We start from the raw sequence: 27,116 nt of genomic DNA on the forward strand, positions 1-27,116 counted from the left end.
AACAAACTTGTTTTCACAAAATATCTAACACTGACAAACTTATTGTGACGTTTGAGAGTTTATTTTATTGCAATTAGTTTTATTGCAGTGCTTGTCCCACATGCAATAAACTAATCACAAACGACCTTCATATGTATGCCATAATAGCATCACATGTATGTGGCCAACACGTCTTCTCACAAAATAAAGTAACCTACTGGGCCACGTTGGCCACATATATGCGACATACAAAAAAGTCTCTCTCTCTCTTTTTTTTTTTTTTTTTAAGTTAATAATAACTTTTTGGATCTAAAAGCGATTAAATAAAACTGTAAACAGTATTTTAAAGTTAAAACAAATTTTTATTTGGCATACAGTTCCAGATGAAAACTGTTTGCCTGAGTGATTATTTTGGACTACATAGTGGCATAGTGTTTGAGTTGGGGGTGCCTCTGGTGGTTTCCCACAGCTGCACTGTATACTCTGTGCGATAAAACAGTACTCTGTGAAAGCCAGAAGAGTGAGTAGTGTGTTGTTTTATGAAGTGTAGTATTAGGTTGTGTTGTCATCTTGCTTTTCATCATGGATCCCTGATGGGACTCCATGTTGCCCACTACTAACCTCTGGAAAGTAGCCAGGCAGTTCCAAAATCTCTGGCTGGTCTCTGCCAGGGTCATCTGAGCTTCTTCACAGAGACCAAAAAAAAAAAAAAGAGAGAAAGAGAGAGAGAGTAGGAAAAAGAGGATATCGTTTAGGGGGAGATAAGATGAGCCTTGAAGACGACAGCGAAGGTACCCTTTGGTGAGATGGAGATGTCTCCATCGGGAAAAAGAGGGGGAAGGAGAAGGGGAACAAAAGTGAAAGTGCAAGGGATCATTGTGTAGGTCACCATTTGGCAGGTAGAGTCAAGTCCAAATGATGTCTGGATTTTTAGAACCAGTAATCGTCCGATTGTTAAAAGTTTATGTCCTAAACAGGGTTTTCCGCTTCTCGAACCAGTGCTGGGTGAAGCGGGTCAAGGCAATATATTCTTCTTTGTTTCCAGTAATTGGTGCTCAATGTTTTTTGGAAGATAGTGTATCCTTGTAAGAAGACTGCATCTTATAACCTCAGATTTCACAATCGTACATAAGATGGCCCCAGTTTTCAGGGGAGCCGCAATGCCACAGGGAGTCATAAATGAAACCCAGCACTTCCAATTTTCTTTTGACTGATCTGTCGCCAGTAAGTAGAAATGAGCCATACAGGCCACGGCAGAACCAGGAAGGTGATGCTGGGTAGGTTCTGGAAATTTCAGGGATGAATTTTTTGGATATTTCCTTTAGTAGAATTAGTCCATCTTGACTGCCAAGTCTGCATTAAGTGTTGTGTTAACCACTTTTTCTCTGCCTTGGTATTGTTGGCAGGATCAGTTGTGAATCCAAGGCACATTGTGGATCTCCCCTTGGAAAGACTGTGCAGCAGCCCACATCTGACAACCTCCAAGTCCATCAGAAGTGCACCAGCCAGCACCTGTGGAGCATGGGTGCTGATGGTGCAACAGGCCCTTGTAACAGTAAGAAGGATGGCACATTGCATTGTTTCTGCCTGTTTATAGCTGTAATAGTTTTGTGTTGTTGTTATTTGGTTTTTAGGAGCATTAGCAATTAAGGCCATATTGCTCCAGGCATATGCGGTGGTCCTTCCCTGACCTTTCGGCATCCTTCCTATTTGGTGGCCACGGGCTCGAACCCCAGTCTAATCAAGAAGCGTGCGCTATGCACTGCTGCTCCTGCCCACCTAGCTACGGAGGTGCCAATAGCTTTGTGAAACCAGACTCCAGATCCATAGCTGATAATGGGCACAAAGATAGCTTTACAGTAAAGAGAGAGGGCACGCTTTTTCAGGCCCCAATCTCATCATGAAATTTTATTTACTAGTGCAGCATAGTTGTGAAATTTCTTTGTGTAGATCAGGTGTGGAGTGAAGGAGAGATTTCTATCCAATATAATGCTCAGATATTTAAGTTCTGAAGAGAATCGGATAGTCCTGTTCTGTATCTTTATTTGTGGTGGTCTTGTGGGATGGAGCGTCCCTTTCAGTAGGGAGTTTGTTTTGCAGATGAGATCTATAGATGGTTATAATCAGCCCATTCCTGCACGGTGATAAGTGTCCTGTTTGCTATGTTTTCTAATTGTTGTCTGGAATCTGCTGCCAGGGTAAAGACTAGATCATCTGCATATGCCTGGGAAGCAACATCTTGTAGGTTCATGGTTAAAAAGCCATCTAGTACTATATTTCATAGGGCAGGCCCCAGGACTGAACTCTGTGGAACTGTCAGGAAACTGAACTGTATGGTGTTTTAACTATTATGCTTCTTTGTGAGAGATAGTCCTTGATGCAACAGTAGAGGTTTTGCGGGAGGTTGGATGTATGGAGTCTGCCAAGGATGCGTGGCCACTAAAGTGAGTCAAATGCACCGGCAAAATCAATTGAAATCATCAGGAAATATTATTTGGTGGAGGAGTTTTTGGCAGCAGAGATGATGTTTTCCAGTGCATCCATAGTGGAGTAGCCCTCTTTAAATCCATATTGGTTTGGTGATTGGTGGTAGACCTGCATTGTTATAGTGGGCGACTATTCTGTTACACATTAGGTGCTCAAAAAGTTTACTAAAAGTTGAGAGAAGTGCTATGGGCCTGTATGAGTTTGGCTGGCCTTGTGGCTTGTTCGGGTTTTTCAGGATGAGGCATACATTGGCTTCTTTCCAGGCATATGGGAAGCAGCCAGTGTGTAGGCAGTGGTTAAACAGTTTTAGTATGTGATCAAAGATGTATTCTACCACTTTCTTTATTATTTCGGGCTCTAGTAAGTCCAGTCCAGACATCATGCGGTTCCTAATCTTGGCAGTTGCAAGAGTCAGTTCTTCCAGAGTGAAGGGAGGTTCCATCTGTTGAGTTGAGTATGCTTCATTTTCGTGACAGAGCTGAACTTGGAGCTGGGTGGTTGGGGTGGCCATCTGCTTGAAAATAAAGTCAAGGATATTATTTATTGTGCTTTAGCAGGTCGTTGTCATTGTGCCGTCCAATAATTTAGTTGTGGGAATTACTTCACCCCTGCGGAGTTTGTTAGTAGTCACTTTGTAGACCATCCTCCAGGGAACCACGTTGCCCATTGTAAAAATGAGGTCCTCCCAATATTTCTTCTTTCTCTTCCAAATGAGAGCAGTGTATTCGTTTCACGCTCATCTATATTGTTACCAGAGCACCTCAACCTCCACCTCAGACCAGGTCCTTCAGGCCCGCTGGAATGTCTTCTTTTTGTGATTGACCTCACGTATAAGCATCTGCAACTCCAGGCACTACCAAGGGACAGTGCCTAGCATAGGGTTCTTCCTAATTGCTGTGTTACATGCGGCCGTAATCAGGTTTGTGATTTTGTATTGATGCTGATCAGGTCCTATCTGACTTGAGTCTTCCAGTTGAAGTGTGCTTGTGTGGTACCAACCAGCGCTTCATGGAATAACTCCCAGTCTGCTTTATTAATAGCATATCTATGCACAAGCTGTCTTTGATTTCCGAGTGTGTGAAATGGAGTGTCTCATCTCAAAGGTAATCAACCCTGTGATCAGAGGCTGTCCATGCCTCTTTAACTTTCCAATCAAGTAGGTAGCCAGCTATGGATCTAGTGGCGAGGGTAGCATCAATGGTGGCTGAGAAAGTTGCAGGGTTATTTGGCAGATCGATAATGGTAAGGTTTGAATTAGTCAAAAAATTCCTCCTTGTGTTAGCCGTTATAAGTCCCATGACGATTGTCCATGTCGCTGTGCCATAACTGAGAGCGGCAGTTTGGGTCAGCACAACAATCTTTTAGTTTGGGAGTTCCAGCTGGGCTGTTTGGAGATATCTAGTCACTGGCATAATGTCATCTCCAGGTCTGAAGTAAAGTGAAATGGTGTGGAGCTGCCCCCAAGGGGAGTGATCAGATGTGCACATGGGGTCCAGATCATGCAGAGGTGGTCTATCCTTGTAAGTGACATTCAGGTTTTGCACCACGATGCCAGTCCAGGGGGTATCACCTTCCTTTTGTATTATCTTATATGCAAGGGGTGTATCCCCTTACCTTTATGTTATGGATATAGGGTTCTCGGAACATTATCACTTCACAATTCTCATCCGCCTTTATTCTTATCTGTTCCATGACTGTGCAAACCCTCTGCACATTTACTTGGAAAAATTTTAACTCTTTGTTGTTGAACTTTTTAGGCAGCACCACCCCATAATTGGTTCTGGTTTGATGTATACTCTTAAATGTCAGATAGACAGGACACTTACTGCCCCTGATTGAATGATTATGCTGAATCCGCTGGGCCTTACAGTTGGTGCATACAGGCACTGCAGACTTATTCGGGCAAGGGTTGAAGTCGTGCCCTTGTTCGGCACAAAGGCCACAGGCAGAAATGGCCTGAGGGCATGTGTGTGTGTGTGCGTAGTTTGGCCAAAATGGCAATACTTAAAACATTTGGTGACTGCCACATGCCCTCTGAAGCGGTGGCTTCCCCATTGTATGTATATCCTATTTTGGTTGCTAATTATGAGGCATGCTGAGGGGACAAGCTCTACAATCCAGTTTATGGCATTTGCACTTGTAGTTTTCGTCTTATATTTTGGAAAGACTAGTGTTTCTGCTTCACGGTCTGGGAAATTGTTCTGCAAATTTCTGTGGAAAAGCTCTTCCTTGAGTTTGTCTGGTGTGAGTTCTCTGTCGACATCATAAATGATGATCGAGGGTCCTCTCTTTCTGGGTGTCTCGGCTACCACTCCTAGTGATTTGATTCTTGTATTAGTCAGTATGTGGGCTGTGTCCTCCTTAGTCTCTGTTTCAATTATTACACCAGTATTTCTGGTTTTCCTAATCGATTTGATTTTGGTTGTTTAAAGGTCTCCACTCAAGTTGGTTATAACTGCAGTCTCAATTTCTTCACTCAACTTTGGAGCATCCTCTGTGGCAGGCTTCAGGACCACAAGGTTTGGTTTTGGAAGGAGCACTTTTGTCTTTTGCAGTGGTTGTTTTGAGGCAGATTTGGAGTTTTGTGCAGGATTCCTCAGTGCGTTGCCATAGGTAGGGGTACACTGTAGCATTTGGTTTCCCCTACCATCAAGATACACTTCTAATCTTGCTGCATTTTTCTCTACGGACACTGCTCTAATGTTACTAATGTTATTAGTGGACTAATGTTATTAGTGGACTAATGTTATTAGTGGAGTCCCTCAGGGTTCAGTGTTGGGTCCATTGTTGTTTTCTGTATTTATAAATAATATTGATGATGGTATATCAAGCTTAATGTCCAAGTTTACAGACTATACAAAGGTTGGCAGGGTTGCTAAGGACACTACTGACACTATGCTACTGCAACAGGATCTGGAAAGGTTGAGCAGATGGGCTGAAAGGTGGCAAATGAAGCTTAACATTGACAAATGTAAAGTACTACATATGGAAAACAGTAACCCCAGAGCAACGTATCAACTCTGTGGTACTACACTGACAGTGGTAGAGAATGAAAAGGACCTGGGGGTAATTGTGCAGGCGGATATGAAGTTCTCTGAGCAGTGCAGACGGGCTGCAAGAGTAGCTCATGGTGTCTTATCAATGATATACAGGAATTTTTCTAGCAGGGATAGGGAGGTGATTATTCTCTTGTATAAGGCAATGGTCAGGCCGCACCTTGAGTACTGTATACAGGTCTGGAGGCCTCATTTCAAGAAGGATGTAGAGCTGCTGGAATGAGTACAGAGAAGGGCAACAAGGTTAGTGAATGGACGAAGGGTTGCTCTTACGAAGAAAGGCTTAAGTTTTGCAAATTACAGTGTCTGGAAACTAGGCACCGGCGAGGTGATCTGATAGAGGTGTACAAAGCCTTGAATGGCTTGAGTATGCTCAATGCTGATGGGATACTGCCTCTTGCTCAGAATAATCACCTGAGAGGGAATAAATTCAAATTGAGGAAAGACAGATGTAGGATAGATGTGCGAAAATTTGCCTTTAGCCAGCGGGTAGTTGGTTGGTGGAACAGACTTCCATCCCTTGTTGTGGAAGTTGATAGCCTAAATAAATTTGAGGCTCAGCTGGACAGGTATTTCGAAGGATCGGAGGGGTGAAGTGGAAGGTTTTTTTTTTTTTGGCTGATGCTGCATAAGCTTGCTTTCTTGCATCATATGCCTCTACTAATGCTAATGTACATTCAATAAGACTGTTTCCAGTTTAGTCCAAAGGCGTACTATCTCTCCACACAACACAGTGGTGATTTGGCTGCTGGACTGTTTCATTATGTTATCGAGTTGGACCTGAAGGGTCACGGCCTGTTGAAGCACTGAGCCATCCAGGAGGGTTGGGTCAATATTTTCTGTTGACTCTGTTATCTTGTTTATTTCATAACTTGCCTCAACTTGAAGGTCTGGGTTGCCTTGGGCATCTTTCAGTTCACTTTGCGACCATGTTTCTCTTTCCAACTTGGTGTCCTCTCCTTGGCCATTAACAGCTTCAGCATGGCTTCATCTATTCAGCTGGCTGAAATACACGTGGCTGTCATTGAAGTGCTGCCTTCTAATATGCTGCATAATGTTTTTCGCTCCTAATTCCCTTTGAACACAACAAAATACTTGCTTCAGTGTCATTTCCTATCTTAATTTTTACTGAAGTAATTTTATTTCCCTCAGCCAACTCCATATCACTCTGAACATTTTTCTTAACTTTACTTAATTCCTCAACCGAATCATTCTCAGGAGTATTGATCTCAACTTTTGTCCTATTGCTTCTTCTTAAAGCAGGAGAGGAGACCTACTGCACGATGAACACACTGATCCAACTGAACTTTCTTCCCCACCATACCATTTTCGCCTTTGATGGTGTGTTCTGATGGGATATTCAGACGATCTACATGGTGTCAAAAGTGAAGTACCCTCATCATCCCTATCATTCTCACTATCCAATTTGCCAACATGAAAGCATTACCTGAGAGAACCTCCTCCCATTCCATAATTTTCTCACCTGCATCTCCGGAGACCGAAGCCTCAGAAGATTCTCTGCTTACACCCATTGACAATTTTCCTTGTGATTTATTTTGATCCTGAAATTCCAGCTTATGCATAGAATTCCAATTCTTCCTCAATTTATGTATGAAATTTGGAAACTTACTGGTCTCTCTACTAACATTAAACTCCTTTTTTTTTTTAATTTTTTCTTTTAAATCCATAAAATCTGCATTATCTTTCAGTTCCACACCACAAATTTTATCACATGTGAGACCACCCGTGTGAATTGGACTCCATTTGACAAACGGTGTTTTTTTTTTTATATGTTCCATCCCAACTTGAATATCTGGCACCCTTATGACTGATGTTCCAGAACAAAAAAATCTTGACTTAGTTTTTGCTGAGCCAGTTTATTTCAGCTTTTGCATCCAGTCATAAGTATTTAGAACTATGGATGAAAAAGTTCAACACAGAATGCCTGTATGGAGGAAATTCTTTCCTAGTGCTTGGCAAATTTAAATTCAAAGGAAAAAGACATTAATATTCAGTTGGAAAAAGAATGGGTGAAAGAACAGAGTCTTTCACACAATCTCTGTGGAGAAACTCCAGCTGGGAGTCATCTATCATCACACATAGTGAGTAGTTGGAAGACACTGTATACCAAACTTAAAAATTCAGAAGGCACAAAAAAATAAAATATGCACACAGCAATGTGCAACAATTCAATAACAAAAAATTATTTGAGCAGCAGTCTTCTGATAAAGAATTTTAATTTACTGTTATGAAGAAAGATCTTTATGTAAGCTTTGCTAGATGTACACTCAAGTTACACTAATACAGCAGAGAAAGTTATTGGACATTTGTACCTCTCTAATAATGCAGTGACAAATACTTTGTAAAATGAATACACTAATCTCCAACAAAAGTGTAGCTTATTTATTTTTTCAACTATGCGGTATATGTTTCGTGCTTTTCAGTATTTCATGTTGTGCTTGATATTGCTTTGCAAAGGTAATCCATAAACAAAATGGAGATCTGCATGATCTCGTTTCTCTCACCTCTGATACACAATGCAGAATACCAGTCTACTTGAAATTTTGCAAATAGGAAACTATGAAAAATATTCTAAGGCTGCTAATTTCCACTGCAAAATCCATAAATAAAATAGTCATCTGCATATCTTTCTTCTTTTATTATTGTTATTTGGGTTTTTTTTAGGAGCATTAGCAACTAAGGCCATATTGCTCCGGGGATATGTGGTGGTCATTCCCTGACCTTTCCGCATCCTCCATATTAGGTGGTCTCGAACCCCGGTCTAATCAAGAAGCATGTGCTATGCACCGCTGCTCCTGCCCACCTGGCTACAGAGGTGCCATCTTTCATCTGTCAGGAAAGTGTTCAAAAAGTACTGCTATTTTATAAAATACTTCTTTCTTATGTCACTTTCTATGTACAAACTCTTTACTTCCTTATACTTCATTAGGAATTCTTCACATGTTCAATTGGAAAAGGAAGAGGGGTTTTAATAATTTTTTATTCAAATATAAATCTGAAGTGTGGTTTGTATGGTTTCTTAATGGGACACCCTGTATATCTATTACAGGTGGGGAGTGCTTTTTCTAAAAAATCTGAAAGGCTTTCTCCGTAACATATGTATGTGAGTGATTAGGTGTCTCTCTATGCTTACATCAACTAAAGAGAAAGTTGTTTCACACCACTTCCTGACTGAAAAATTAAGTCAATACTCATGCATAAATTATATTTGATAACAATTATGAATTTGCTTATGGCCAATAAATGCAGTTAATTAAGAATATAAAGTATATTGCAAGGTTATAAAATTATATGCCCAGATACATTCAAACAAATATAAAGTAACAAAAAAAGATTGTTATTCTGAATTAGTGTTTGTTGAATTAGGAAAGGAAATTAATTTTTGTCTCACAAAATATACATTTATTTCATTTCTACTAACCTTCATACCCACAAGATAATGGTACTTTTGTATAATGTACTTATAGTTCTTAAGATTACTTAAGATTATTCACTTATAGTGAATAATCTTTCAGTATTATTCACTATAAGTGAATAATACTGAAAGAGTTCAAATACATAGGTGTTTGAATAGCCACACTTTTCACATGTGTATGGACATGTGAAAACTCTATTAATTTTCAAGTCTGCTACAAGTTTGTAGTACATAAATTAATCAAGTAATACATCATTCAGTAATTGTGGCCAAAAGTAACAACATATACATCAGCAATGTAACAACATATACATCAGCAATTAACATTTTTGCAGTCCAAGCCATAACAAGTCAAAAGAAGAATAACAAAACCAAACAATTTAATTTGTTTTAAAATTTAATCAATTGTTTATAATAATAACAAATCATTTACATTTTAAATGTTTAATAATATAAGTAATACTTCAATAAAGATAAAATGTAGGCATAAATCTACCAATCACAAAATACCTCTTTCTCCAAGTCCATAAAACCATGCCCTATTATTCATTCCTACAGCAACATGGTATGGTCCTAATGCTAAGAAGTTTGGTTCAACAGCTACTTTGAGTAAAGTAAGTGGTTCCTTTAAAAAGAATGATACTATAATTAATACTATTTACAGATTAAATATGATTATTTTAAGTATAATAATGACAGAATTTTATCAACATTGAAACAAAGTAAAATGTATCTGGAATGAGAGCACTTAGGGAGTTTATTTAACAACGTAAAGGAAAAACTCTCTCACCAGCAGAAACAGCAAGCCCTTTGTGAGACTACTATTTCGTGTAAGTTTAGGTTTATGCTGCAGAATTGTTGAGCCTTACTTGAGAAACAACTGCATATTTTGTCCTCTCTCATTACTCTCATTCTACAGAAATATTACTAATTGAATAGTATCAACAGCAAAGATATTTATTTCTGCCCAAGCCTGATACAAATTCCAGGTTTTGAAGGTTTTAAAACAACATTTTTTTTCCATTAACCCCTTCCCGGAACATTTTTTTTCCTGAAAATGTGCCATAACGGATCGACTTTTTTTATTTTACAGATTAAAAGTATGCATCATGCAAATACTTATAGTTTTTTGTGTTATTTATTAATTTTTTTTGTAGAAAATACATGGGAGTAATTAACCCACTTGGGCTATCCTGAGTTTTCTCATGTATGCCAAAAAGTGTGCAAATTATACATATTTTTTAATAAATTAGTGCTTGAGCTGAAAGAAAGGCACAGAAAAAGTCTTCATTACTAATTATATAAATTAATTTAAAAAATCAAGTGGAAAACACAAGCAGTAATTGCGAACTAACTACATTCTGACATATGGCCGCCGCAAGTAGACAAACTTATGGGCGGCAGTTCAACAGGGTGCCGAAATATTTTTCAATATTGTTTTTGTGAATTATTTTCGTGGATTCAGTATTCTGCATTTAGGACGGCAAATCACATTTCGCTTACTGGCGGCACAGGAATGCGTGCTACTGTTCTGAAATTGCTGTACAATATAAGTAAAACGAAAGCCAGTCGTAAGAAAATCCTGAGAAAACTCGGGATTTACCTGACTAATGCAAAATTAGCCAGATAAATACCACAGAAAATATTTGCAATACACCACAGAGCTTACTGTTTGATGAGCGCACAAATGCACAATACAAAAGCTCTTTTATTTCCTAATCAATATATACAAATAAAAATACCTAAAAGAAACACAAAGGATGCTTCACATAAAACCATCTACCATGCGTGCTTGGCACACATGCCACATTTTTTTTTAACAAAAACCCTAAACACAAAAGGTATTAGAACCTATAGTACTTAGTACTGCGTATCGGTTTCACATACCTCATTGTAATTTCTGAAGAAGTATTATAATGGATTTTTTAAACTGTCCAATAGGAAAGCATTTTTTCTCTGAAGCACATTCAACATTACTTTCTCTCAAATTCAGCATGTACATGCAGTGACTTGAAAATGCACAGCATCTGTACTGGGAAATCATGCATTTTGTATCATTAGTGATCAATGTATTTTTTTTTCAGAAGTGTAAACAAAATACATACAACAATAATGTGAGTTAGAGTTACACAATTTTTTTGTGACTTCACATTCAATTCTTTGGAAAGAAAATGGAAATGTAAAATTTAAAGGTGCTATATATTGGCAAATTTTCATTATAGCTCCATTTAATTTTTATAATCACATTTGACTGTAGTTGTTTTCAGCAATCTTTTCAAATTAGACAAGCTAATCACAAGTAATGAGACCTAATTCAAACTTTCAGTTTATGGATTATTCAGAACAATCCATATAAAAAAATACATATAAAACCTTATATTACTGATTGGAAAATGGTACCAATATGAAATGTGATATATTTCAAATAATCCAATAACAAATTAATGAAGATATGTTGTATTGAAAATTTAGGTGCTGAAGAGTATTCAAAATATGATAGCTGAAGGATATGGTTATGCAAGAATATATCTATTTCATCTAACTTCAGATTTTCTGAAAGTTGCTAGTTGACAATTGTATCCCCAAGCCACCATGACATTTTGCACCCATGGGTGCACAACATCAAACCGTATACTAACACAAAAATTTTGCAGAGTCTTCCTGAATTTGGTTTAACTTAATAATATTTAAAATTTTTGTAGTCCTATTGTCTGTATTTAAAATGTAAATAGTTTAATTAAAAATGACACTTTAATATGGTTTAATAAAAGATGCAACATAAAAAAAAAATCCTTTCTCATTTCGTCTATTCATCTGCTCAAATAGTTTGTCTAGATCTTCCTTGAATTTAATGTCTATTCACTTCCACAACAACAGATGAAAGTTTGCTGTGGAAGTGAATAGACATCTGCAGAAAGGGGATTTTGTTATCATCTGATAATTTTTATACATTGCATGCATTTTTCTTCTCTGCCATGAATCCCATTAGTTCACCTGACATCCATTTAGGTCTAAGCCTTGAACAGTATTTCTTGGTTAGCATGAAAAGCCTAGCAGCTTTTATGATTATTTCCTTGTATGCTTCCCATTTAAAATTTGCTGATGGTAACATCATCAGTTGGTCCACTGTACAGAATTTAAAAACTGTCTGAGACCATTGTCTCAGACAGTTTTCAAACCTTTATGAAAACAAAAACCCTTTTCTTTATCTTTGATGGTAATTACAACTTTAAGTAAATCCTGCATCAATACACTGTGATTGCTGCCACCTAGTGGGTCTTTTATCTGCAGATTTTTAGTGCATGAGTCAAGTATGAAAAGTTATAAATGACTGTTATTCATTATCAAAAATTTTGGCCCTAAAAAGAGCCATTTTTCAGAAGAATTAATACGTGCCTATTTCATAGAGAGAAAAAGGGTATTTAAAATGTATTTGTGTTTGCAGAATGCAGTTGAAATCACTATCAAAATTTTCACTGCCAGATGACTCACTGTCAGTTTCATCTTCACTGTCATTTACAGAAAAATAAGTGTTTCCACCATTCTCTTTTCAAACATCTTCTTTGATCTAATTATTTTCCAAGTCTCTCACATATACACACATTGAGCCTATCTATCATGTAGTGCCTGATTTAATGCTTCTTGTCATACAGCACTTACATTCGATTCAAGCCCTGCTGGACTCGCCTAAGTCCAACAGAGTTTGACAGGATTGAATTCACAATGCTTGTGACAGTAGCCTTAAAACTAAATGGCCATGCTCTTCTAAAAGTTCACTTATAACATAACACTTCATTGCAAGTTTATTTTCTCATAGGAGATGTAACAATTCTAATTTCAGTGCTTACAGTGAATAAGAAATGTAATTTTGACACAACCATAAGTTAATGTCATTCTTTTTTTAAAGCAGTTATTGGAGTCCTGTTTATTTGCTGCAAATGATAGGGTGCATTATCAAAGACAATTAGGATTCTTTTTGAAATGTCTAGTTTATAACCCATCACTGAAAATTCTCAGCATTCACTGAATTGTGGTAATCATCCACCTTTGTTTTTGAGTAAAATGGAAGACTTGCATCTGGAATCCATCCATTTTCATTACGAGCAGGCAGAACAATAAATCATCCACCCATCAGTGCTACTTTCACTTTTAAAATGACAGCTCCTGGACTCATCTTGCCAACCCTTACTCGGTTTTGAATGCATAAATATGCACATTTCATCTAAATTGTCTAACTGGACAAGGACTCTGTGGTGAAAGATCATGATTAATTTTCTTCAAATATCTTTAAATATTTTTTTTTTACAAAATAGGTCCACACATTTATTAACATAATTTGACCAGTTGATTATAAACTATTTTCTTTCAACAAAACTCTATCACTTGCCTTCTCCACCTTAACTTTTACTTTTTGAGGAAGAAGGGGGCTTATTTCAATAGACCAATTAGGATCTTTTCTTGTAAAAATTTAATTTTAAAATAAAATATGGATGATTAGGTTTTCTTCAAAACAACTTTGTCTATTTCATATATATGAAATTCAAACTTTATTGCTGTCTTTCTCATGTCAGTATCCACAATTCCCATTATAATGCAGAACTACTTTCTGTAGGAGTGTCCAAAGTTAAATGAGATGGACTACAGTTTGATTAAAATATACACTGTACCATATTGCACTTCCATAATTTAAAAAGTTAATTAATTAACCATTGTACAGTACAAAAACCCCATATATTTTGGAACACTACGGTTCCTTCATTTGTAGGGAATTAAATAAACGGCCTCCATAGCTGAGTGGTCAGGAGCGGGAGCGCAGTAACACAAGCTCTTTGAGTAGACCGGGGTTCAAGCCCCTGAGTGCTGAATATGGTTGATCTGCCAACCCGCACTGGACCAGCGTGGCAGATTATAGTTCATTTCCCTCAGCATGAATTGTTGAGGAGGAGGCTTCCATCCCGCAGTGGGTTGATAATGGCTGCACTTTACCTTTTTAGTGCAGCCATAAAAATAAAATTATAAAATTATGTACTTAGATACCTACATTACTGGAAAAATAATATATAGTCTTCCCAATGTCATTTCATAGACACAATGAAGCCAATAAGAAATAGTGTAAGGAGAGAGAAGGTCTGGGACAAAGAAAGGTCAGGTGGTCAGTCTACACTTTCTTGAATGAACATGAGGCCTCACTTTGCTGAAAGCAGCACCAAATGCCATAAAGAGTGAGGAAGTTGTTATTGCTTCTGGTAGAACTATCAACTTGGAGGTTGTTACAGTCTGATATCCTTACAGGGCAAGAGGTTAAATATGCATTATAAAAAAGTATGCCCTGCGAGCTCTCAAAATCTGCCACGCAGAGAACTTACAACAAGAACTTAATAATAAAACTGTTCCTTATCCAGCACCCAGACATCGCAATTAATAAAGCCATCAGAAGAATGGTTGAAAATTTCCTTCCTCCAAGACACAATCTCTTCAGACATGTACCGATTTAATTAGGGGAAACCATTAATAGACTTGCTAAACAGCACAACATAAATCAAATTTAAAGGTAGCAAAAACCTTAAACAAATCCTGAACTCATTCCTCCCCTCACTTAATGAGAGATGTGGTCTATAAACTTAACTGTATTATGCAGGGGCAAACACTCAGAAAATTACAAAAAAAGGATTGATAAACATCTACATTACACAAAATAAGGCAACCTTGCCCAAAGTGACAAATCACAGCAGTCTGTTTCTGAAGACCACTTCTTTCAAACCTCTCACCCTAAGGTCTTAATGTTGCTCGCCACCAAAAAGGAAGGCACTTTCTTGAGGTATTTCACACAATGAAAGACTACAAAGAAACTGCCAACAAGAACACTGGTAGAGTTGCTATTCTCCCATCCTGGATAACTCACTTCGGAGTATCACAACAACTCAAAAAATAACCATAACACTCAAGTTAGCTCCAAAACCTCCAGCCCTATAAGGATTTCAATCTTTAGAAAATTCACAGTTCTGCCAGAGGCAATAAAAATGTATCCAGCAGCATTTCACAAGATCGGACTCCCACTCTTTATGTTGTTTGGCATGGCTCAGCAAAGAGAGGGCTCATGTCCAATTAAAACAGTCCAAACTGAACACTTAACTTTTCTTTGTCCCAGACCTTCTCTCACCTTACACACTTGTTTCTTGGCTTTATTGCATCAGTGAAATGATAACAGGAAGACTGTACATATTATTTTTCTCAGACCTATGTAATTTTATAATTTTATTTCTATACTACTTCTCCACAGATGAAGGAACCACAATTTTCCAAAAAGTAAGGTTTTTGTTTTGTACATTTAAAGGTATTATAATTTTTCTGATATAAAAATTAATATTTCTTTATCAATACAAAGATTGAATTATCTTCACAAAAATGCAAAATAGTTTTATGCTAGAGATATGTAAATAAAATCCATCAATAAAATAGGGTTTTTTACATTTTATATCTTTAATTTTTCAACTAAAAACTTTCTAATGTAAAAGTATGCTTTTCTTCCCTCAGTTTCTGGAACTTTGATTTGCAATATTTATTTCTTGCATTATCATTCCTCCCATAACTTTGATCAAGGTGTATATGTGCTCACATCTGATGAGTATGGGCTTGGCACGACAGGGTCCCGAGCTGGATATCATCATTCTTCTCTTTATTGGTGATTCCTTTCTACTTTTCTCTCTCTCTCTATTTTTTTTTTTTTTTTTGGTTAGTGTAGCATATAAGCCTCAGGCTTCCTTGCACCATATGGATTATAATAATAAATAAAATAATAATATTTAAAGAATGCACAAATGCATAACTATAAGGTGTATCTTTAAAGAATGCATAAATGCATAACTATAACTGCCTCACCTGTTCCTCAACACTGCTAATAGTAACTTCCAATAGAGATGTTAAGTAGGCCATTCGAGTACCACAAGTATCTCCTAAAATAGGTAATTTAGTCAAATACACATGAACATTTCCTTCTGCTCCAGCAACTGCAAGTAGCTGTCCATCATCAGTCCATTCCATCCAATCAAGTCCTCGTTCATCATCCACTGTAATTATGGATTGAACTTCTTGGAGATCTCCAAAATCATAAATTTTAATCCTAAAACACAGCATGCAAAAAAGTAGAAATATATGAAAATAAAATAATATATTTCAATGTTACAAATAATAACAGATTACAGTTCAAACCTGAAAAATTTAAACTTACCTTGTGAAATTGCATATTAATACACTGAAGAAGATGTGAAGGCATAAGAATAAAATTATAAAAGAATGGTGAAACTAAAAAAAAATAAAGTTAATTCATTAGGGAAAGCAAAGATGTATCTTCAATCCTCCCAACTTGTCATTACTAAATGTGAAACATAAAACTGTAATGGAATGAAATGTATTACACCATTATAATTTTATGATGCATGTTAGTACTAACAAGCTAGGGTGATCAGAGATCCAGCTCTGCTATTTCTAATGCATGAATGCAGGGGTTCTTAACCATTTTACGCAGCAACCACTCCTCCAGTTTTGTTCAGCCACCTCATCTTCCTTATTCTTGTTTTAAAAATAGTAAATGAAATTATGTGGTCATAAAATTCAATTTGAAATAATTTGTTGTTCAAAGTCACTTTCTGAACAACCTGAGAAGAAACAAGTGAAGAAGAAGAAAAAAAAAAAAAAAAAGTCTGGCATCTTCTGGGAGGCCTCCAAGGGCCTTCTTTATCTACCTTGACTACAAATACTTGGTATATAAAAAAACTGCAGTTTTATCATATTCTCATAAATGTCTATCTTATCTTATTTGTGTAAATCCAAATCAATACAGTACGATAAAACAGAAGAGATTTACAGTTGCTGACCTAAAGGCAAACAAGGATGTTACAAAGTGTTCATCCTCCATAAACACATACATGACCATGCCAAAGATCAGTTCTCACTGAGTGCTAAGAATACTCACACCTCTTCAGAAATAGTGTAGGTTCAAATTTGTGAGGAAAATTTACATATGCATGTAACTAGCGATGAAATGGATTCATCACTGGCATCTGAAAACAAAACAAAAATCCATGCAACGGAAAACGTCATGGGAACACCACTTCCCAAAACATTCAGGACTAAATCCTCTGCCAAGAAGGTCATGGCCACCATTTTTTGGGATATGGAAGAAATTCTCTTGATACTACATGAAAATGTAAGAAAACAATCACTGGAGATGTCTATACTGCTGTTTTCAAAAATGAGGGGCCACAAAGGAATAGAGAAGAGGGAAACTGGTACAAGGTGTCTCGCCCAATGATTATTTCCTCTGAAGTAATATCTGCATGGGTGCTGATTTTCAAGTAGTGATAATGATATTGTCGCCACCATGCCAAAACCACGAATGTGCAAATTTGGCACTTTTTACCTAAATGTATTCTTGAGATGTTTTTTGGTCAACTACACCAGGTTAAAGATGCATATGTGTATTTAAAGGCCAAGTGGTTGAAAAATGTTACATGCATTTTCACTTATCTCTGAAAAAGCCACTTCTCACCATGTAGATTCATGAATGTGGTACTCTTGTTAGTTTGGCATGGTAAATAATGACAGAGCAATTCGATAAAGTACCACTTTTGTGTTTTTGGCATGTACAATAGGGTAGGGGAGGCCAGCTGATGCATACTGTTACATGTATGGTTTTGTTTGTCTCATACTGTTTAGTTGTCCTTTGTAGCATCTAATTTTTGCAGTCAAGTACAATTTGGAATAATGAGTACAAGAACGTGGAAAATTCTTGCAACATGTTCCTCACTTCAAATGGAATCTGATTTAGAAAATGAAGATTGCAATCCCTTCAATGGCTTTGAAGTTTCAGATGATAAAAATTATGTACTCTTTGATGACAATAGTGACTCATCACTTATGGCATCGATGTGCATGTACTTGTTAAAAATTATCCCTAGTTTAAAAACTGTTAGACATGAATTTTTTGAGCCAGGCCATTCAGAAATAGAGTGTGACTCCATCCACTCTAAAGTTGAGAGAAAAGCCAAGTATGTACCCGTGTATGTCCCTGAGGGATGGGCCCAAATAATTAGAGGCACAAGATTAAAACTTAAACCATTCTGTGTAAATATCATGCAATGTGATGACTTTTGTGATTTTACCTTTCTCACCAAACAACTTAAAAGGCACTGTTCCTTGGTCTGCTGCCTTGAATTCCAAAAAGGACAGGATGGGCATGGCACAATGTTTTACAAAACAAACTACAAAGATGAAGTTACAACAGTTAACCTAAAAAGACCTAAAGGAAGATCCAGAAATGAGCAAACATAACCTTCCTAAAGCCTATAATGAGGAACTTCGTATATCTCAAGTAAAGCTTAAAGATTTAATGAAAATGTGCCAATATTTGAAAATATCAAAGGAGTATCACAAACTCTACTTAAATGTAAAAGCATCAGTAGAAATAAAGGATTTTTACCAGCACTGGATTTCAGTGAAGAATCTGAATATGAAGAAGATACTGAAAATTAATTTATACCAACTTGTATGTTATTGTAATTAAATGTGCTTTAATATATTTTTCATTTATTATATGTATATGTTATTCTAACCTCGTTTTATTCATAAACTATTCATTTCTGACCAACAAAAATGTGTTAAAAAATTTTTTTTCACATTTTCAATTCTTTATGAATCTGACAAAATTTCACACTTCACAACGCCAAAACTGCAAAAGTGCATTATAAGCCCCCACATGATGGCAATCTTAAATTACCAATATGGATAAAACCAGCATCCTTCAAAGGTACTTATAAAAAAAAAAAATTGAGGTAAATAACTTAAAAACTTGATTTTTCAAAGAATTTAAAAGATTGTTATTTAATAATTATGTTACAATAATTAGATTGTTATTTAATAATTAGTTAATAATTATGCATTTAAAGATTCATCAAAGAATCTTTAAATGCATTTTTCTCAAAACTATCTTTTTGCAGATACGTGGTTTTGGCATGGGATTGACAATATCAAGGAAGCTGTAAATGGCTTTTTCAGAGGCCAGAACAACAGCTTCTTTATTTTTTTTTCTTCTTTCCCCTTAAAATGGAGGGCACGTATTCAGCTCAAAGGGATATATATATTTATAAAATAAAAAAAATATTTGAGTGATCTTTGTATGTTAACTACAGTTTAAATTCAACACTGCATGAATTCCATGTGGCCAAAAGTGGAACTTTAAGCTGCTGTTAGTCAAAAAACACAAAACCTAAAGAAGTGGATCCAATTGACATTGGTGGACAATGCAATGTTTAGTCAGTGTGGTGTGACATAAGCACTGGGAAAGGAAAAATGACAGTAGGTGTGTACTATAGGCCTAATGACTCTGATGAGTATAACGAACAACTGTGCAGAGAAATAGAATGGGCCAGTAAATCAGAATGTCTTATAATTTAAATTTAAATTCTATACGGTGAGACCAACTGATGATGTTACCAACAGCAAATTCAAAATGGGAAGCATCAAAGAATTTATCTTGGAAACTAATAGGCTTTACATACCAACTAAGAAATATTGTTCAAGGTTAGGCCTAAATGAATGTCAGATGAACTAATAATGAGACATATGTCAGAGAACAAAAATGCATGGGATACATATAAATTAATGGGTGACATGGAAGCCTACGATAGATATAAGCTGGCCTGTAACCGAGTCACAAAGAAGATTAGGCAGGCAAAGGCAGATTATGAGAAATCTTTGGCAAAGAATGCAAAGGAAAAACAGCAAAGATTGGTCCACTGGATATTGATAGTTCAACTGTGGATAATCCTGCTCAGGTGGCTAAAAACTAAATGAGTATTTTGCATCTACATTCACACATGAGGAGTTATTCAGGGAGGGGAATGCCAGAGGTGAGTTAAACTCTGGCAGTGAGCTAAATGATTTTGTAATAACTGAGAGGAAAGTAGAGGAGAAATAGTTGAAGATAACATAAAAAAGGCACCCAGGTTGAATCGGATCTATCCAGTTATATTAAAGGAGGCAGCAAAGGAAGCAAGCAAACCCTTAGCCATAATTATGAGAGCTTCTTTGGACTCAGGGGAGGAACCCATGGACTGGAGATGTGCAAATGTGACCCCAATTCACAAAGGGGGGATAAAAGGGCGATACAAGTAATTATAGACCTGTTAGTTTAACTTCTGTTCCAGGAAAATTAATGGAGGCACTTGTTAAAGAAGTGCTGCAGGATCATCTATACAAGACTTCAGTTATAGCTCAGACACAGCATAATTTTGTTAAGGGAAAGTCTTGCCTGACTAATTTGATTGGATACTATAATGTGGTCACAAATGAACTGGATGCAGGGAAAAACTTTGATATCATATCTTTGGATCTTAGAAAGGCTTTTGATACTGTTGCACATGGAAGACTGCTGAACAAATTGGAGCAGTGTGGCATTGGAAGTAAATTGCTGCTATGGAGAAAGGGATAGTTGAGTGGGAGAAGACAGAGAGTGGTAATCAATGGACACTGCTCATCATGGACTAATGTTATTAGTGGAGTCCCTCAGGGTTCAGTGTTGGATCTATTGTTGTTTTCTGTATTTATAAATGATATTGATGATGGAATATCAAGCTTAATATCCAAGTTTGCTGACGATACAAAGGTTGGAAGGGTTGTTAAGGACACTAATGACAGTACGCTGCTACAACAAGATCTAGAAAAGTTGAGATGGGCTGACAGGTGGCAAATGAAGTTTAACATTGACAAATGTAAAGTACTACGTACGGGAAGCAGTAACCCCAGAGTAACGTATCAACTCTGTGGAACTACACTGACAGTGGTAGAGAATAAAAAGGACCTGGGGGTAATTGTGCAAGCAGATAAGAAGTTTTCTGAGCAGTGCAAACAGTCTGCAAGTGTAGCTCGTGGTGTCTTGTCAATGATATACAGGAATTTTTCTAGCAGGGATAAGGAGGTGATTATCCCCTTCTACAAGGCAATGGTCAGGCCACACCTTGAGTACTGTATACAGGTCTGGAGGCCTCATTTTAAGAAGGATGTAGAGCTGTTGGAACGAGTACAGAGAAGGGCAAAAAGATTAATGAATGGAACCAAGGGTTGCTCTTACAAAGAAAGGCTTAAGTTTTGCAAATTACAGTGTCTGGAGACTAGGCACCTGCGAGGTGATCTGATTGAGGTGTATAAAGCCTTGAATGGTTTGAGCATGCTCAATGCTGATGAGATTCTTCCTCTTGCTCAGAATAATCACCTGAGAGGGCATAAATTCAAATTGAAGAAAGACAGATGTAGGATAGATGTGCGGAAGTTTGCCTTTAGCTAGCGGGTAGTTGTTTGGTGGAACAGACTTCGATCCTTTGTTGTGGAAGTTAACAGATATAAATAAATTTAAGACTGAGCTGGATAGGCTTTGGAACGAATGGGAGTGTGTTTTTTTTTTTTTGACTGATGCTGCATCCGCTTGCTTCCTTCTATCATATGCCTCTACTAATGTTAATGGGGAATTTTAACTTTCCAGATATTGACTGGAACTTGTTGATTTGTCACTCACACATTAGCAAGACTTTTGTGGATTTATTGGATGACTGTTTTCTACAGTAACATGTTTGAGAGGCAACCAGAGGAAGTAATACTCTTGATCTGAATATCAGGAGTGATTATTCATGCATTAAGAATTTTCAGATAAAGGAACCACTGGGTGACAATGATCACAGTGTACTGATGTGGGATTTACATTTGCTTAAAAGATGTAACTACCATCAAGGGTAAAGGGAAGGGTTTTCCTGTTTTACAAGTAACTACAGAAGTCTGAGACAGTTTTTAAATTCTGTACAGTGGGAGCAACTGTCAATGTTAGCAATGGTGAATTCTAAATGGAAAGCCTTCAGGGACATAATCTTGGAGGCTGCTAGGCTTTTCATACCAACTAAGAAATACTACTCAAGGTTTAGATCTAAATGGATGTCAGATGAATTAATGAGGCTTGTGGCAGAGAAGAAAAATGCATGAGATGCATATAAATTGTCTGGTGACAGAGAAACCTAGGTCAGATATAAGCTAATCTGTAATCATCACAAAGGAGGTTAGCCAGGCTAAGGCAGATTATGAGAAATCTTAGGCAAAGGATGCACAGAAAAACAGTAAAGATTGTTCCACTTAACATAGATGGTTCAACTATTGATGATAATGCTCAGAAGGTTGATAAACAATGAGTATTTTGGCACCTAAATTCACACATGAGTGTTATTCAAGGAAGGGAATGCCAGAAGTTTATCAAACTCTAACAGGGAACCAAGTGATTTTGTAATAACTGACAGCAAAGTGGAGGAGAAATGTTGAAGTTAAACATAAGAAGGTACCTGGGGGCGGATGGGATCTATCCAGTTATATTAAAGGAGGCAACAAAAGAAGTAAGCAAACCCTTAGGCACAATTATGAGAGCTTCCTTGAACTCAGGGGAGGTCCTCATGGACTGGAGGTGTGCAAATAAATCCCCAATTCACAAAGGGGGTTCAAAAGGTGACACAAGTAACTATAGACCTGTTAGTTTAACGTGTTCCAGGGAAAATAATGGAGTCACTGGTTAAAGAAGCAATGCAGGATCATCTAGGCAAGACTGCAGTAATAGTTGACACAGCATGGGTTTGTTAAAGGGAGGTCTTGTCTGACCAATTTGATTGGATACTATGATGTGGTCACAAAGGAACTGAATGTCAAAAATAATTTTGATATCATATACCTGGATTTCAGAAAACCTTCGATACTGCTGCACATGGAAGACTGCTGTAAAATTGGAGCAGTATGGCAGTAAGGGAAAACAGCATGGTTGAGTAAGAGATGACAGAGAGTGGTAATTAATGGACACTGCAATTTGTGGACTAATGTTATTAGTGCAGTTCCCCAGAGTTCAGTTTTGGGCCCATTGTTGTTTTATATATTTATCAATGATGCTGATGAAGGTATATCAGGCTTAATGTCCAAGTTTGCAGATGATAGAAAGGTTGGCAGGGTTGTTAATGACAGTGTGCTACTGCAACAGGATCTAGATAAGTTGGGCAAATGGGCTGAGAAGTGGCAATTGAAGTTTAACATTGACAAATACAAAGTACTGCATATGGGTAGTAATAACCCAAGAGAAACGTACCAACTGTGTGGTTCTACACTCAAGGAAGTGGAGAATGAAAAAGACCTGGGGGTAATTGTGCAGTCAGATATGAAGTTCTCTGAGCAGTGCAGATGGACTGCCATCTCATGGAGTCTTGTCAATTATATATAGGAACTTTGCTAGCAGGGACAAGAAGTTGATTATCCCATTGTACAAGGCTATGGTCAGGACACACCTTGAGTACTGTGGATGTAGTGATGCTAGAATGAGTACAAAGAAAGGCAACAATGTTGGCGAAGGGAACAAAGGGGTGCTCTTACAAAGAAAGGCTTAAGTTCTGCAAATTGCAGTGCCCGGAGAAAGGAATCACCAAGAAAGAGAAGAATAATGATAACCAGCTCAGTACCCTGGTATGCCAAGCCCATACTTATCAGATGTGAGCTCCTGGGGTTAATATTGATGAAGATCCTGCATAATGTCCAAGTTTGCAAATGATACTGAGTTTGACAGGGCTGTTAATGACAGTAATGACAGTATCCCGTTGCAACAGGATCTAGAAAAGTGGTGAAATGGGCTGAGAAGAGACAACCAAAGTTTACCATTGACAAATGCAAAGTACTCCATATGGAAAGCAGCAACTCCAGAGAAACATATCAACTGTGTGGCACCACACTCAAGGCTGCAGAGAATGCAAAAGACCTGGGGGCAATTGTGCAGTCAGACATGAAGTCCTCTGAGCAGTGCAGACAGGCTGCCAGAGCAGGTCATGGGTTCTTGTCAATGATACACAGGAACCTTGCTAGCAGCAAAAAGGAGGTGACTATCTCCTTGCACAAGGCAATAGTCAGACCATGCCTTGAGCACTGCATACAGGTCTGGAGGCCTCATTTTAGGAAGGATGCAGAGCTGCCAGAACAAGTATGGAGAAGGGCAACAAGACTGGTGAGGGGAACCAAGGGGTCCTTTACCAAGAAAGGCATAAGTTCTGCAAGTTGCAGCCTCTGGAGACTAGACACCTGCAAGGTAATCTGATTGAGGCGTATAAGGCCTTAATGGTTTGAGCAGGCTCAATGCTGATGGAATTCTTCCTCTTGCTGAGGTTACGGACCTGAGGGGGCATGAATTCAAATTTAGGAAAGACAGTTGAAGAATAGCTTTTGGAAATTTTCTTTTAGCCAGTAGGTAGTTGATCGCTGGAACAAACTTCCATCTGTCGTTGAGGAAGTTGATAGCTTTAATAAATACAAGGAAGAACTTGACAAAGTTTTTAGAGTGAACGGATGGGTGAAACGGAATTTTTTTTTTTTCCTTTTATGTGAAAAAAAAAAAAAAAAAATTACGAACCTGAGGGGGCATAGATTCAAACTGAGGAAAGACAGATGTAGAATAGATGTGCAGAAAGTTATCTTTAGGCAATGGGTAGTTGATTGCTAGAACAGACTTCCATCTCTTGTTGACAGCTTAAATAAATTTAAGTCTAAGCTAGATAAGCATTTGGAGTGAACGGATGGGTGAAATGGGATGCTTGCTAAAATTTTTTTTTTTTTGGATGATGCTGCATAAGCTTGCCTTCTTGCATTGTATACCTCAACTAATGCTAATGCTGCTGCTGTAGTGATAATTTCTCTAGTTCCTTGGGTGATATGGGTACAGACTACATTTCCATATATTTGTGCTATATGCTAATGCAGTGGTTTTTGACCTTTTTATTAATATGGCACACCCTTAAGTAATTTATTTTATTTTGTGGCACCCCTACTCAATTTTCTGACTGTTAGATCCAATTCTCTGTGTATGTGTGTGTATGTATACAGGTAACCCTCTTATAACATGGTAGTTTGGTTCCTACAAAATCTCGTGTAATGCAAAACTGTTATACGGCACTAAGAACCAGTAAAAAAAAAGGAGGGTTTTTATCCAAAAGCTAACAAAAATATGCCTTTTTTTTTTTTTTTTTTTTAATAACTATCGGAAACTTAATTTTTATAGTAGTAACTTAAATAGTAATAACCTAACTTTTTTGAAGTCAAAATTATTTTTTATGTCTCAAACAAGCACAAGTTCAATAGTACAGAACCTAACCCAGGGATCTCCCAACAAAATAGTGGATCCCGCTTTAAGTGATACATGAAAATCTGAAGAATATTTTCCAGTTAGCAAAATAAAAATAAATTTGCGCTTACATGCATAGCGTAATTAATACGTAATATAATATGTACATACTAACTGATATTTCTGTTCACTGACTTTTTTATTTTTGGTTGTAAAATTTAAAACAGTAAAAATGATAAGCAAATAATAACAGAGAACATGGTACACACAAATTGCAACAAACCTGATACACACAAGTGAGATACAGAGTAATGAGTTTCTGAAAATTTATTTATGTTTTTTATATGATTGAAGATTTCAGTGAAGATGGAACATATTTCACCATAATAACGTAAAAACCCACAGAATTCCTGTTATCGGTATTATCACAAATGCAATAAGATTGAGTTTACTACCCGTTTATAATAGATTGCGCTAACAGAAAAGCTCAATAACCGGAAAGTGCAAATTGTTTTTATTGATTTACGGTAGTGACCTCTAGAAATGTGCTTTAGAAAAATATCACAAAGGCGAGAACAACTAGCGAGTCAATAGGAGGGATTCATGAAAAGGAATGGAAACATTGAAAATTACATCCAGCATAATAGCAGGGTTTTCCCAGCACAAAAGCTCAAAAATACCATGTTATGTGAGATTTCCTGCAATTCTCAAACCATGTTAGAGGAAAACCTTGTTGTAGAAGTACCGTGTTATACGGGGGTTGCCTGTATATATATATATATATATATATATATATATATATATATATATATATATATATATATATATATATATATATATATATATAATATTTAAAAAATTGTTATATGATAGTTATTATAATAATATAATTATAAGGATGTACCTTTTTATAATGAAATAAATACTTAAAAATAGGTTTAAGTAACTTAAATCCAAATTACATGGCACTCCTGGAATGTTGTTGCTGCACTGAGGTTGAAAACCACTGTGTTAATGTTAATGTATCACACATATTTTCAATGAGATTTAGAGGTGGAGACTGGAGGCAAAAAATAAGTGAATGAATTCATCATCAGACTCCTCGAACCATTCACAAGTAGGTCTAGAATAATGAAAGTAGCCATCTCCTTCGAGATAAAAAATGAAGTGTGCAGCGTGTGTGCATTCTTCAAAATTTCTTAAATATGCAGCAGGCTTTTCTCATCCTTTCAAAAAAACAGTGGACACAATCCACACTATAAGAATATTCCCATCCAATTATTCCACTTTTGGTGCCAGGGAAGCCCATGTGTCACTAAACCAAACCAAACCAAACCAAACCAGACCAGACCAATTATTTTACTTTGTGAAGCTTATACAGCAAAGGCAATATTTGATGGATCCATCATATCATGTAGTTGTCTCCATAATGCCTCATTTTCTGCACAAAGAGTGTAAATTGGAACTCATAAGACCACAATACCTGTTTTCAGTCACAATATAATCTGATCACTTTCACTCAAACACCAATAAAGTCTTTGTTCTAATTTCTGGTTGCAAAATGTGGTTTACAGACAGAATAACTACAGATCTAGATTTTCTAGTTTCTTCTATATTCCTTGAGCAAAATACTTCGATCTTGTCTCAAGCTGACAAGACTTGCAACTCCTTAACAGTAGATTTGTGATTCAACCTCACAGTGCCACATAAAGCTTTGTGGTCCTGCTGCCTTGGTATCCTCTTTGTGCCTCTCAAACTCCTCTCAAAAATGAATTTCCAACTTTAAATACATAGCCTTAGATGACTGTGTGATTTATTTCCATAGTTCTTGCTACTATAGCAAAACTTCTCACACAAATAAGTCCTCTTAGGAAAACAATCAAATTACATGATTTGCCTATCTTAATATCAAGTTTCACTGGCTGTTGACTATGTTGACAGTATTAACGAGGTTAAAGTGGAACCATTTTCCTTGATATCTGGA

General features: G+C 37.0%; 1 protein-coding gene across 1 annotated transcript in view; it reads right to left on the bottom strand.

Moving 5' to 3' along the window:
- Oseg6 (intraflagellar transport protein Oseg6) overlaps positions 1-27,116 on the bottom strand; it is a 690,115-nt gene that overhangs the window by 499,733 nt on the left and 163,266 nt on the right. The window contains exons 10-11 of the mRNA XM_090372456.1: positions 15,838-16,078; positions 9,469-9,583 (exon numbers count right to left, since the gene is read on the bottom strand). Of these exons, the coding sequence (XP_090228582.1) occupies positions 9,469-9,583; positions 15,838-16,078 (356 nt within the window). The remainder of the gene's footprint in view (positions 1-9,468; positions 9,584-15,837; positions 16,079-27,116) is intronic.

Source organism: Mastigoproctus giganteus, chromosome 1 (genome assembly GCF_048544385.1).
Source record: "Mastigoproctus giganteus isolate SK-2022 chromosome 1, ASM4854438v1, whole genome shotgun sequence".
NCBI lineage: Eukaryota > Metazoa > Arthropoda > Arachnida > Uropygi > Thelyphonidae > Mastigoproctus > Mastigoproctus giganteus.